Source organism: Lontra canadensis, unplaced genomic scaffold (genome assembly GCF_010015895.1).
Source record: "Lontra canadensis isolate GAN:19392208 unplaced genomic scaffold, GSC_riverotter_1.0 scaffold9, whole genome shotgun sequence".
Lineage (NCBI taxonomy): Eukaryota > Metazoa > Chordata > Mammalia > Carnivora > Mustelidae > Lontra > Lontra canadensis.
Genome location: NW_022631003.1, coordinates 6,247,018 through 6,262,031, shown reverse-complemented (window position 1 = coordinate 6,262,031; position 15,014 = coordinate 6,247,018). Strand labels below are relative to the sequence as shown.

At 33.6% G+C, this 15,014-nt stretch overlaps 1 protein-coding gene across 9 annotated transcripts in view; it reads right to left on the bottom strand.

Moving 5' to 3' along the window:
* OSBPL8 (oxysterol binding protein like 8) overlaps nt 1–15,014 on the bottom strand; it is a 156,578-nt gene that overhangs the window by 100,721 nt on the left and 40,843 nt on the right. For 4 of the 9 annotated variants that reach the window (XM_032854726.1, XM_032854727.1, XM_032854728.1 and 1 more), the window contains exon 2: nt 9,522–9,630. In XM_032854726.1, coding sequence (XP_032710617.1) covers nt 9,522–9,563 — 42 coding nt within the window. In that variant the 5' untranslated portion in view covers nt 9,564–9,630. Of the gene's footprint in view, nt 1–8,925; nt 8,977–9,521; nt 9,631–15,014 lie in introns of those variants that run through there. The other 5 variants (XM_032854733.1, XM_032854731.1, XM_032854735.1 and 2 more) reach the window with 5 other exon arrangements.

The following is a 15,014-nucleotide window of genomic DNA, read 5'->3' as shown; positions in this document are numbered from 1 at the left end:
CCAAGGCAGGACTCAATCCCAGGACCCTGGCTGGGTTCATGACCTGAGCCAAAGGCAGACACTTAACTGACTGAGTCACGCAGGCTAATGTACCTCTAACATGCTAAAATTCTAATCCTTCACAGGCTAATCTGAGGTTTGATAGGATACATTTTATTTTCTAAAAAAAAAATACAAGAAGAAATTTAAGTAAGAGTTAAATGTAGAAGGGCACCTGAGTGGCTCAGTCTGTTACGAGATTGTCTTCTGCTCAGGTCATGATCCTGGGGTCCTGGGATAGAGCCCTACATGGGGCCTCCCTGCTCAGTTGGGGAATCGGTTTCTCCTTCTACCCTTCCCACTGCTCAAGCACTCGCATGTGCACTTGCTCTCTCTCTCAAATAAATAAAATCTTCAGGAAAAAAAAAGGTTAAATGTAGAGCAGTGGCTTTAATGATATTCTGCTTACAGAAGCACCCACATGTCTTAAAACAGGAGAACCACCAAGTAAAAATATTCATAAAAAATCTTCAATCCATACTTTTAAAAACTGAATGATTGCATTATTTATGGATATTAAAAGAAATAACAAAATTTGAAACCTGTTTCTCCTCAAGTCTAGTCTAGCAAAACAAATAGCTCTCTATTGGATAATCTATTTACTTGCAAGTTAAGTGCTTAATAGTTCTACTTTTGTTTTTTAAACTATGGGCATGTCACAGCAGCCAAAGGTCTTAATAGGAATGAACTGTTAAAAACAATGCTGCTGGGCGCCTGGGTGGCTCAGTGGGTTAAGCTGCTGCCTTCGGCTCAGGTCATGATCTCAGGGTCCTGGGATCGAGTCCCGCATCGGGCTCTCTGCTCAGCAGGGAGCCTGCTTCCCTCTGTCTGTCTCTCTGCCTGCCTCTCTGCCTACTTGTGATCTCTGTCAAATAAATAAATAAAATCTTTAAAAAAAAAAAAACAAAAAACACAATGCTGCTGTTCTTTTGATTTTTTTAGTCCCCTCTCACTCACCACCACAGCTATTCTACATACAGAGAACACAAAGCCAAAAAGAAAGTAACCAGCTTCTTTTACAAATGGGAGCTGAGTTACTTACTAGTGAAATAACTAATACTCTCCCTGAACCTGTTTTTAAAGATGGATGTATGGCAGGCAACCTTAGACCAGAACAAGTATAGTACCACAGATGGAGAAAAGGCCGGAAGATAGGAGGGAGGGTTGGAAGTCATCTTTCTGTGCCCTTTTTTCTTGGCAATACTGGACAGATCACTGCCCACCCTGTCCTCAGTACCAGGGTAGAACATGATTTAATACCAACTAGAAACATTAAACACCATTCTAAACACTTTGTTGTTAAACTGTAGGTGGCTCAGTGGGTTAAGGATCTGACTCTTCATCTCAGCTCAGGTCTTGATCTGAGTCGTGAGTTCAAGCCCCACACTAGGCTCCACTACTTAAAAATAAATAGAACAGAACAGAACAGAACTGTGCATATGTCCAGCTGCAGTATTGCAGGAAAGGAGGTTGACCACTATCTCTCACTGCTCTTTTCCCCAAATGAGCTAAGTGATAACAACTAGAGAGGCAGCTTGTGACTATGAGCTATGCTCAGAGCAAATACACAGAAAAATTCCCTAAGAAATAGAAATATTGGTGCGAGGGCAAGTGGAAAATGATGAAGCAATGATTTTAAGAGATTCTTTACTCTACAATACATATTCCCTAGATCAGCTAAAAGAGCCCCTAGGCTCTTTCTCTTCTATCTAGGACAGTATCAATCAGACAAAGCAATGATTATTCCCAAGATAATATTATTCCCAAGGAAGTATAAACTCATAAACAAAAATAATTAATATCCTAAGGAGTCCAAATGCTATGAAAGAAAAACTCAAGAGTCTCAGCTGGAGAACTAATTAGTGAACCAAACCCATCAAAAACTTAAAATAATGATAATAAATATGCTCAAAAAGATAAGAGAGGATATTATAAAAATGATTTATAACCAAACATTCACAGAAAAGCAGCTAGTAATAATGAGTATAAAAATATTATGATAAAAAAATATTATGATGAAACAAAGTATATAGCAGGATTGACAAGCAAAACAAATATAATAAATAAATTAGTGAGCAGCAAGAGTGATGAAGGAATTCAACAAGGCATAATGAAAAGAAGGAAAACACGAGAGATAAAAAACAGAAACAAAAGTGCCACATTCCCCAAAGAGTAGACCCCTTAAATAGGACACAATGTATTCCAAAAAAGCAACAAAATAATAAATCTTAAATGATTTTGAAAATTATTAAAAAAATAGATTAATTTCTGAAAAAACATAAAACGCTATAACCATTCCATTAACTTTCACCTGCAGGCATACATACACAGAACAATAGTTCTAACTGTATAAGGACTGGAAAGAAATAAAATATTATTTGCAGATGAATCAGACAAAACATTAAAACTCTTAAAGACAAAATAGGTAAGCATTCAACCAGTATCTGTAAATGTCAAAATGAAAAAGGAAAAAAAACAAAAACAAAAACTGTTTGAAAGATAGAGATCATAATGCTAGCACTATATTACAATTTTTTAATAGTTAAATTTTATTGTGATCATCACTCCCTCATTCCTGAAGACTCTGTCATTTCTTCTTTCTACCCTGCCCCCACCCCATCCCTTCTGGATCCCTCTTTTCATATCAGGTAGCTATAAGTTATTCTTCTTTAAAGTGTTAATTACTAAAGGCTTGAGGAATTTTCAAACTTTTGGGTCTCCAGATCCCTTCACTGTCCCAGAAGTTACTGAAGACTGCAAAGAACTGTTCTTTACTGTGGATTATATTTGCCCTATTAAAAATTAAAAATGAGAAACTCACTATTTCAGCCACATAATCAAAATCAACATCAGAAATGACAAGTCAGATTGACAGTATATACACTTGGCAATGATGTGATGAAATGGCATTTTACTTTTGTGGTCTCTTCCCCAAAACCCATAAGGACCAGAGAAAAACAGACAAATCTCAATTGAAGGACATTGTGCAAAATATCTAACCAGTACTTCTCAAAATTATCAAGGCCATCAAAAACAAGGAAATCACAGTCAAGAGGACCCTAAGGAAACATGACTACTAAATGTAATGTGCTATTCTAGATAGGATCTTGGAACAGAAAAGGACAACAGGTAAAAACTAAGGAAATCTGAATTGAGTATGGACTTTAGCTAATAATGTTATCAACCTAGACTCATTAATTATATCAAATGTACCATAAATATGTTAATAATAAGGGAATTTGAGTAAAAAGTATATGGGAACTCTAGAATTTTTTTCTATGCCTAAAACTATTCTAAAAAAATAGAGTTTGTTTAAATAAAAAAGCATTGCTTAGTAAAAAACTGAACTAAGGAAACTTGAAAACACAAGAATACACAAGCACACACTCCATTAGCCAGTAGATTGATGACATCAGCACCTCAGGTAGTCTCTGGAATAGTGCACTGTACACTCATGAGAGAATGAGAAAAGAGGCAAACAACATAGAATACCATTTACTGAAGAAGCTTTCCAAGCATAATGGAAATACCAAAGATTTCTGGCTTAGAATTCTGCCGATGTACTGTGTAAATCACTGGTTATTTTTCTCTTTCAAAGCTAACTCTTGTGCAACTGGGTGGCTCAGTCAATTAAGCATCTGCCTTCAGCTCAGGTCATGATATCAGGGTCCTGGCATCGAGTCTCAAGTCAGGCTCCCTGCTGCTTTTCCCTCTCCCTAGGCTACTCCCCCTGTTCACGCTCTCTTTCTCTCAAATAAAATCTCAGTTAAAAAAAGCTATTTTCAACTCCCATTAGAGGTGATTAGAGTCCCATTATATATCTGCAAATTTTTTATGTTATATTATTCAAGCTTTTAATAAGAACATTTAACAAGTCAAAAAAATGAAGCAATAATAAGATAGAATCTAAGTACCCTTACAGTAAGAAATAACTGAGTGGTATTTTCCCACTTGGGAAGTGCAAACATTACAAATGCTGAATACTACTAACTTGTAATGTTCATAAGTTAAAGATGATAATAAAGCATAAAGCATATTTGTCAAATTGCTTTATCCTTTTAAAAACTGTCTCCCTTTAGTAGAAGGTTCAACAAAGTTGTAAAATGGCAAAATGATTAATAGTTTAAAAGATAAAATATATGTGGGTTGGTTCGTGTGAAAGGTAAGGACTAGTCACAGTTATTCTCTCCAGTCCCCATTTGTGTAAGCCAGTTAGGACATTAATTTATACCATCAGTGAATTAACGTATCGAGGCAATGATCATCCATGGCTGCTATTATCACAAGAAGAGAGACAGACATTATATGCCTCCTGATGGTAACACACAACACCCTCAATAAGTATACTTGTCAAAAAAGAGTCTGAGCAAGTCTCTAACTCTAATGACCAACTTGCGAGAAATTTAGGTGACTGAAGAACACATTAAATAATCACCATGGGGGAAAATCCAGACTGTGGGAAATTCTACAGGACAAACTACCTTATTTATTTATTTCAATAAACTGAAAAGGAAAAATTAAAAAGAGATACAGAGAGACTTAAAAGATTAAAAAAAGACCTCAATGACTTATCAACCAAGGCCAACATAAGGATTATAAGAAAATAATATTTATGAGACAATCAGGAAAATTTAAGCATTGACTAGTTATTTGATTAAGGAATTACTTGTTTTTAGGATAGTAATGATATTTATGGTTGAAGTTTAAAGAAAAGTCTTTATATTTTAGAGATATTTACAGAAATACTTACAAACAAAATGATTTATCCAGGATTTGCTCCAAAAAAACATGGGATAGGAAGGTGGGACTACAGATGATACAACACTGACCTGAACTGTTAATTATTGAGGACAAGTGATAAGCACGTGATGATTCACTACACTAGTCCATCTTTTTAAAAATATATTTGAAATTTTCCATAATAAAAAGTTCAAGAAAGATAGCACCACTCTTAAATGTGATTAAAATATAAATTCTTACAGTTAGAAGCAGCTATTAGAAAGAAAGAAATCTTTTAATATAAGAGAGAACAAATATGTAGGTAACAAACTGGTGACTAAAATTTCTAGTTGTTTCATTATTTTACATTAGAAGATCTCTGCAACCTAAGAAGTTACATAATTTAGGACCACTCAAAATAATACTTGATGTTACCAAATACTGGGGCAATTCCGTTAACTGGCATGGCAAAATATACAAGCTATACAATGTTGCCAAATATTATATATAGTAGTCACATTTCTTAGAATAGGATTTAAAACTCTTGGTGAAGTCTAGTAACATACCAATTTTACTTTATGAACACCAAATCACAGTAAACATGAAAAAAATCACCTAGTAAGTATGTAAAAATAGAAGTTTCAGGATGCTGGATAATCTCTAGGTTCATTAGAAAGACACTCATTTACTACATTCTAAGAATTACTGAACTAAATCATCTTTGCATTTCCTTACATTTCAGAAATTCTTTGATTCAAAGTACCCCATTTACGTCAGAATCTTAAGAAAGATTACTTCAATTGAGAGCGTCTTATAATACAAAAGATTCACGAGTATTTTAAAAACTATGTTCTCTTCTGAAGTCATTTATATAATTCATTTATAATACAAAAGATTTTTACCTTTAACAGACCTTCTAAAAGAAGGTTTCTTCCAGCAACGGAAATAATATATAAAATATTTTTAAAAATACAATGACTGTCCTTAAAGTGAAAAACCTATTCAGGTTTTGAATTTAAAAAAAAAAAAAAAAAAAAAGCTTCACTTAATCTACCTCAATCTATTAATAAAAATTTAACTCCTACACTTTTAAGCATTTCTTAGTGGTTAAATGCTAAAGTGGTCTAAGTTCTGGACTTTTAAAAACTACCATAAGATACATATTAAATGTATACTTGTGTCCTGAAATATAGTAGTTCCATGTACAGATATTCAATTCCTATTTTTTCAATATTTACTAATTAAGACAACACTACCACAAAAACTGAACTATACACAAGTGGAATAGTGAATGGGCAAAAGAATTTTTTTAAAAGAGAAAGTAAGGTTGCTTGGGTAGCTCAATGGGTTAAGAGTCCAACTCCTGACTTCAGTTTAGGTCTTGATCTCAGGGTTGTGAGTTCAAGCTACTGCTGGGAGTGGAGCCTACTTAAAAAAAAAGGAAAGAAAAAGAAAAAGTAAACTTCTATGGAAGAAGAATACTAAATTAATGGACACTGACAGTCATACTGAGTCCAAACTTTTAACAATCTCACACCAAGACTCCTGTAATAGTCTCTTAGTATCTTTTATTCTTCCTAATTGTTTTATATTTTACTTCCAGATTCATTGATCTACATAAAAATATCCAATGATATACTATGGCTTTCAGATTCAAGTTCAAAATCCCAGGTATGGCACTCAAAACCTATAATTTTGGTCTCTTTCTGTCTCATGAATCATTTTTCCTGTAAATAGCACTACCTTCCAATCTACCTTAATTTTTATAATTCATTTCTCCCTAAAAAAAAAAAAAAAGCCATAAGCAGTTAATTCTCCCCATTTAGCTTTGCCTCTTGTTATCCTCCCTTCCTAGAATACTCTCCTTGCTCATTTTCAATCCTCTACTATTTACCTGTGCTAGTCAAAGTGCATGTTCTCTTAAGAAAACTCTTCTAACTACCCCAGTGTATAACAACCACCCACTCTTCACAGCTTGTAAATCTTGCCTTGTTTTATGTTCATCACTTAACACTGAGTAAATCTGTTTTTGCCTTATCTATCCATCTCTCTAGTCTTCCCCAAATAAACCTAATTCAGAATATATTGTATATATCTTGGCATTCCCTTCACCAGGAATAGTACTTTGTACAAAGGCGGCAATTTTAAAAAGTCTACTATTATCTTAAAAACTAGTATCTGCGATCATTTTTTAAAAACACTACGAACTCATACTGACACACTACTTCATATTTTCAAAGAACTTTCTGGTTTCTCTTGATCATACTGACGCTATCAAGTACTCAGAAGGAATATTCTTGCCTATATATTTTTTATTGAAGTAGAGTGCCTCAATATTTTAAGAAGAAAAACTGAGATTCTGAGAAAGTATAAAGCCAAAATTACTGAATAGCCTAGGGCTTTTTTCAATGTGTATTACTGCCTCTCCTGCCTTCTAATTATTTATCTTTTTGGACAAAAAGCTTAACACAGCTAGGTATATCAACAATAATAGTAATAGCTTTTATTTACTGGTTTATAATGTCTGTGGCTTTATAATAGCCACTTTATAGATATATTATCCCAATCAAAACTCAAAACAGGGAAGCCTGGGTGGCTCAATCAGTTAAGCATCTGCCTTTGGCTCAGGTCAGGATCCCAGGCTCCTGGGATCAGATCTGGCACTGGGCTTCCTACTCAGCAGGGAACCTGCTTCCCCCTCTGCCTGTGGCTCCTCCTGCTTGTGCTCTCTCTCCCTTTCTCTCTCTGACAAATCAATAAAATCTTTAAAAAAACAAAAACAAAACAAAACCTCAAAACAATTCTGGAAGGTAGATATTACTATTATCTTTATATAATAGATGAAGAAACTGAAAGCCTAGAGAATTTAATTAACTACCCAGGTCATACAACAAAGCAACAAAGCTTAGATTCTAATATGTAGCTAAATGTCTACAGAGCCCGTGTACTTATCCACTTCTCTTAGATCTAAACAGTAACCAGCTTAGGCAGTGCAGTTCAAAGGTGATATTTTATAAATAGGTAACTCAAAAGTAGATCTCAAGATTAGTTTCAAATACATAATATTTGAGTAGTGCAAATGAAATTTTTGGTATTTTTTTCTCTATAATAAGCTACAATATTTCACAAAAGAAACTGAATGAACAAGAAAAAGAAAACTGTTCTCATTGCTTTTTAAATATCTTGCTCCAATCTCTCTAAATATCAGCACGAGGGACACCTGAGTGGTTCAGTGGGTTAAGCCACTGCCTTCAGCTCAGGTCATGATCCTAGGGTCCTGGGATCGAGTCCCACATCGGGCTCCTTGCTCAGTGGGGAGCCTGCTTCTCTCTCTGCCTCTGCCTGCCACTCTGCCTGCTTGTGCATGCTCTCTTTCTCTGACAAATAAATAAATAAAATCTTTAAAAAATAAAAAAAAATTAAAAATAAATAAATAAATAAATAAATATTAGCACGATTTAGAATTAAAAATGAATTAAATTTTATTAATACATCACAGATATTCTGGTATAGAATTTAATACTGTCTAGATATTAGTTTAAAAGAGGGGCACCTGGGTGGCTCAGTGACTGGTTAAAGCTTCTGCCTTCGGCTCAGGTTGTGAAACCAAGGTCCTGGGATTGAGCCCCACATGGAGCCCCACATCGAGCTCTCTGATCGGCAGGGAGCCTGCTTCCCCTCTCTCTCTCTCTCTCTCTCTCTGCCTGCCTCTCTGCCTACTTGTGATCTCTATCAAATAAATAAAATAAATAAAATCTTAAAAAAAAAAGATAACAGTAAATTTTAAGTAATTCTATTCAGAAAGACAGGCACAGAGCCAATACATTAGTGGCAAAGTACTGAAACACCCCTTATGCTGTGTGAGCTCTTAGAGAAGATAATTAACCTTCAGCTCAGAACCATTTTCTCTATCTTTAAAAGTGAGAATAAACAAATACGTACCTTTAATGGCTGTTGTGAGGGCAGTCTGACAAAGCACACACTTAGAGAATAGCAACTGTTGTTATTATTGGCATTTTTATTATCAATGAGATTTAAAATATTTCAGCTAAAATACTTAAGTCCACTAACCTTAAATAAGATATTTACGGCAAAGTATACATGTTCTAAGACAAGGTTTTAATCTTAACTTTTCGTTGAAATCATACTGAAAATAAAATAACCTACCATCAGTTTTCCTTTCATAATCGCTGTGACAATAACCTTCGTAAACCAAGTTACTTCCATGCCCATTTTATTTTCTATTAACAAGTTATTTTAAAGTTTAACTTTCTTTGACCCTTTAAGAAACTAAAACAAGTCTGAACCAGAAATTCAAAAAAGGCTGGGAACAATTTAACACAAATAAGCAAAATAGCATTTTGCTATCAATCCTTAGACTGTCCCTAAATCTGAGTCTGAACGAAGGACTTTCACTAAATTAAAATTTACAAACATTTCAATATAATTCCATAGCAATATGAAACATAGAAAAGTTGGCCTCTGCATTATCCCAAAGAATTTACCATCCCAAGGGTTGGAACCAAATTAATACAAGTAAGCAGAGAAGGAGATAGGATGGAAATATCAGAAAACTGACTGGGTTCTGCTTCAACAAGCTTTAAAATATCTGTCATTTTCATACCAGCAAGAGTTAAAGAATTATTTTAAATTTTTTTAGGTTTGTTTTAAATACATTTTTTTAAGATAAAATAATGGCTTAGATCAAACACTTCATAGCTATAGGTGATAGTACCTTATTATGCTACATTTGAACCACTCACCGAAGTTTGATCAGGTTCTCCATCTGCCAAACCTCCATCCATAGTGAAAGAAGGTAAGTATATGCTTCTCTTTCCGTTAATATTTAGCCATCCTGTAAATTTGAAAATCCTGGAAGAAAAAAAATCCTATGTATTAGGACTAGTATAAAACTGTGAGAAATGGAAAAATCAGTAAGTATATTAGGAGGAAGAAATCATTTTAGGATGAGGTTGCTGGGAAATCCAATCATGAAGAAAACAGATTTTGACATGGGCCTTTAAGAATGGTAAAGATTCAGAGAAAAAAAATGAAGAAAAGAAAATATACCAAGTAACGAACAGCAAGAACAAGGTTACAGATATGAGATTGTTTGAAGTAAAATGTTTAAATCTACCTACAATTAAGGAAATAAGTGTTCTTTTTTCTCATGATTACATTGGCAAATATGCTAATATTGCCAACACTGGCAAGAATGTAGGACAAAGTATTCTCATATACTTTGGGAGAAGAATATAAATTATAACAATTTTTGGCAGGGCAATTAAAAAATATGTATACTTTAATCCAGTAATTTTGAGGCTAATAATTATGCCATATTTGTTTATACAAATGCACAAAGATATATAAACACATCCAACAAAGTAATAGAAATGATGAGAAAACTCGAACTTTAATGTCAATCATTAGGAGTTTGCTTAAATTATACTATAGACATAAAATGGAGTATCATGTAGCAACTTCTAAAAATCAGGTAGGTCTTTACATACTCTTAAGTATTTACTTTATACATAAACTAGAATGAGGGCCAATTAGGTGGAAATGGAAAATTATAGAACATTATATATAAAATACTCTTCGTGTTTCTGTGTTTTCCCATTTTTACAATGAATATGTATCACTTTTATATCTTTATTTTGAAAGTCTTAGAAGCATGTCTTTATAACAAGTCTTTTTCTTCTGAACTTTTTTTAAGAAACCTCCAAACTGAACTCTTACAATAACTATATATATTCAAATGTCTCTAATAACCTCTCTCATAATCCTTCCTTAAAAGCACTAACAAAACCAAAATCAGTAAGTCAGCAAAATTCTGGTCCTTTCTTTAAGTCTGAAAAACATTTTCTTGTTTCTGCAAATATAAAAGGCTACAATGAAGTATGAACAGTGGGGATAATACTTTTTAATTGGGCTTTGGATGGCTATCATTTGGTTTCTTTGATATAATCAATACAATCAGCCCAAGCTAAGTGGACTTTCAATTTATAAACCTTAGGTATCCCTCCTTACTTTATGTATTACAATGCATTGTAATTATTTGTTTTCATGATCTAATTCTCTTCAGGAACAAAGACTGCATTCTACTGATCTTTCTACCCAGTGCTAGTTCATGGTAGACATTTAATAAACACTTGTTGCACTGAATGTCACCTCAATTACCTGTATGAATAATGATCCAAAACAGATCATATAAAAATTACTTATGTCTGAGATGCACACTAAAATTACTTGAATACTGACAGGCATTATTCTAGAAATTGGCAAAACTAAAAACAAAATAATAAAACACCCACAGGAAGCTTCAACTTCAAAAGTATTTTACCAATTTTTTTCATCCTACCCATTCCATTTTAAGGGTTTATTTATTCCTAGACATCATATTAGGCACTTAAAATACATAAGTGAAGGAGTTCCCCTCTACTTGCTAGATGGGATGCTGCCTGATTCATTAATCATTTAATAAAACCAACTGGATCTTTCAAATAATAAAATACATCAATAAACAAAACAGCCCTAATCTCATGGAGTTTATATTCTAGGAAGAGACAAACAATAAATACAATAAATTAAAAGTCATGTGTTAGAAACCAATATTGCACTATATGTTAACTAAGTAAAATTTTTTTAGAAAAAGGTTTTATGTTAGGGCATGATGCTATGAGAAAAAAATAAGGCAGACTAAGAAAAAAACAGGGAGGAAAGGGTGATAATTTTATATAGCATGTTCATGATAGGTCTCATTGAAAAGATGACATCTGATCAAACATTTGAAGTAGGGAGGAAATTAGCCCTATAGATATCTAAAAAAGCATTTTCAGGTCAGAGGGAATACCCAGTGCAAAAAAAGCCTTAAGTGCCTAACTTGGAAGTTTGAGATTTAGCAAGAAAGCAATGTGCCTAGAACAACATGAGCAAAGGGATGAAAGAGTAGGAAGAGATCTGATCACAGAAGTAAGAGAACAAAAGTAGTAGATCCAGTAAGTCCAGTGGGTCACTGTAGATCTTAGCTTTTAATTCTAAGTAATACGAGAAATCACTGGAGGGTTCAGAAGAAGGAATATGATTTGACTTACATTTTTAAAGTTTCTCTCTGTGTTGACAATAACTGTAGTAGTGGGGGAAGGGTAGGAATTGGGAATTCAGTTAAGAGGCTATTGCAATAATCCCAGAGAGAAACAATGATACTAGGTTTAATGACAGCCATAAAGATACTCAGAAGTAGTAGAAATCGATATATATTTAGATAGTAGAAGCAACAGGATTTCCTGAAGGGATTGACTATGAAGTGGGAAAGAGAAAGGAATCCATAATCACAAAGATGTTTGGCCTGAATGAATGAAAAGATGGCCATCAGATGAGATGGGGAAGTCTGATGGGGGTGGTACTTGGTCAGGGTAAACATATTTAGTTTGGGATATGTTAAGTTTGAGATGTCTATTTGATATTCAAGTGGGCATGTTAAGCAAGCAGTTGGATGTAATATAGCACACTGAATCTAAGATAGCAAAATGAGAAGTGTTTGAATACATTTAATTTTTAAAGACATGAATGTTATTCTTAATAGTAGGCATGTGACAAATGTTTGTTAGCCTGTGAATAGCATATATATATTTCTCAAATCATTTTTTAAACCAGTATTTGGCTTTGCAGTAATTTTGTAAGAGGAGATTGGTTCCATTATGCTTATATTTATACTTTAGCAATAAGAAGCTCTCAAAAGTTTTATGTAAACAAAATAGTAATGAAACCATACATGACAAGGAATTCAGTGTGTAAAACAGGTCACAAAATGTAAGGCAAATGGCTGTGATTTTGGTTCTTTTCAAGCAATATTTTAAGGGTGAAAACTTACACATATAACAATGTAGATTTAGAGCCTGTCCTAAAACACTGGAAGACGTGGCAACACTGAGCAATAACTGATTAGAGCTAAGCAGCAGCCATCCACTTTACAAGGGGAAACATTCTCCAGTTTGCACCCACCTCTCATACTCTATCTGCACTTGTACTTCACTGCTTCTCCTTTTTGCCAACTGCCTAAGTTCTGTAAATACTTAAGTTCTGACTGAACTTTAAAGTTACCTGTACAGAATCTTTTCTAAAACAAAGAAACGTTCAATAACATAAACAACTACTTTTAAAAGAGAGCAATTTTAAAAGCTCCCATTTTGAGTTTCTTCTCTATCAGCCACCATCTTTCCTGTGATTAAGCTTTCTACCCGTATTTTCGAGCTACTTTCTTCTAGCACCTAATGACAGTACAGAACTCTACTATAAGAATTTGTCCTGTCAGTTTGATTTGTCCATAATGCTCAAACCTCCCTGATTGTTAAAAAGTACTTTCTCAGTTCTACTTTCCTGAAAATTACCCTCCTATGTCTGTTTTATCTCTATTGGAAAATTTCATAAATGTTCACACATTTATTTCCTCTCTTTCTCCCCCCCTGCTTTCATGCCTACATATATTATGTTGGTTCTACACTGAGGTTAATATGAAGCACAGATGTGCATGTATGTGTCTGTCTGTTGTATGTGTAGCTTTTGGTGACCTAATGTTTTCTTGACTTATCCCAATTTATGATTAAATGCTACGCCTTCCTTAATCATCATTGTCTGGAAATGAAGACTTCTGCCCAATAAAATTTTCAATTAGCTGAATCTTCCCATACTATATGCAATAAAAGGGCAAGAGTGAGAATCCTTGTCTTGTACCTGACCTCAGCGGGAAAGTTTTCAGCTTTTCACCACTAAATATGATGTTAGCTGTGGGCTTGTCATATATGGCTTTTACTATACTGAGGTACATTCCCTCTTATCTGCTTCATTGAGATGCAACAGATGTTGAACTTTGTCAAATGCTTTTTCTGCATCTATGGATATGATCGGATGATTTTTATACTGTAGTTTATTAATATGGTATACCACATTGACGGATTTGTGGATGTTGAACCATCCTCTCACCCCTGGAATAAACTCACTTGATCATGGTGTATGATCTTTTTGATGTATTGTTTAGTTAAGTTTGCTAATTTTTTTTTTTTTCAGGATTTTTGCATCTTTGTTCCTCGAGGATATTAACCTGTAATTTTTTCTTGTGACATCCTTGTCTGGTATGGTATCAGGGAAATGCTGACCTTGTCAAATTAATCTGGAAGAGTTTTCTCCTCTTTCATACTTTGGAAGAGTTTGAGAAGGATTGATATTAATTCTTTGTTTGGTTTGGTATGTTTGGTAGAATATACAAGTAAAGTTACATGATCTTGGATTCTCACTTGTAAGAAGTTTTTAAATTGCTTATTTAATCTCCTTACTAGTAATTGATCTGTTCAGATTTTCTATTTCATCATGATTTAGTCTGAATAGCTTGCATATTTCTAGAAATTTGCCCATTTCTTTTAGATTGTCCAATTTGTTGGCATATAATTATAATTTTTCATAGTAGTTTTTGGTGATCCTTTGTATTTCTCTGGTATCAGTTGTAGTATCTCCTCTTTCATTTTTTTTATTGTATTTATTTATGAGTCCTCTTATTCCCTTAGTGAGTTTTAGCTAAAAGCTTTCCAATTTTGTTTATCTTTTCAAAGGATCAGCTCTTAGTTTCATTGATATTTTCTACTGTCATTTTAGTCTCTATTTCATTATTTCTGCTCTAATCTTTGTTATTTCCTTCCTTCTACTAACTTTGGGCTTAGTTTGTTCTTTTTATATTTCCTCAAGCTGTAAAGTCGGGTTGTTTATGAGATTTTTCTTGTTTCTTGAGCTACAGCAGTTATCACTGTAAACTTCTCTCTCAGGATGGCTTTTGATATATCCCACAAATTCTGGTATATTTCCATTTTTGTTTGTTTTGAGGTATTTTTGATTTTTCTTGACTCATATGGTTGTTTAGAAGCATGTTGTTTAATCTCCACATATCTGTAAATTTTCCAGTTTTCTTCAAGTAATTCATTTCTAGTTTTCAACCATTGTGGTAAAAATGATGCTTGATATGACTTCAATACTCTTTAATAGATTAAGACTTGTTTTGCTAATGATGTAGTATATGTTGATTTATTGAACATAATAATAAAATTTTTTAAAATAAAATAAAGACTTGTAGCTTAACATACAACCTATTCTAGAGAATATTCCATGTGTACTTGAAAAGAATGTGCACTCTGTTGCTTTTAGATGTAATGTTCTGATTATGTTAATTCCATCTGGTCTAACATGTTATTTAAGGGCAGTTTTTTCCT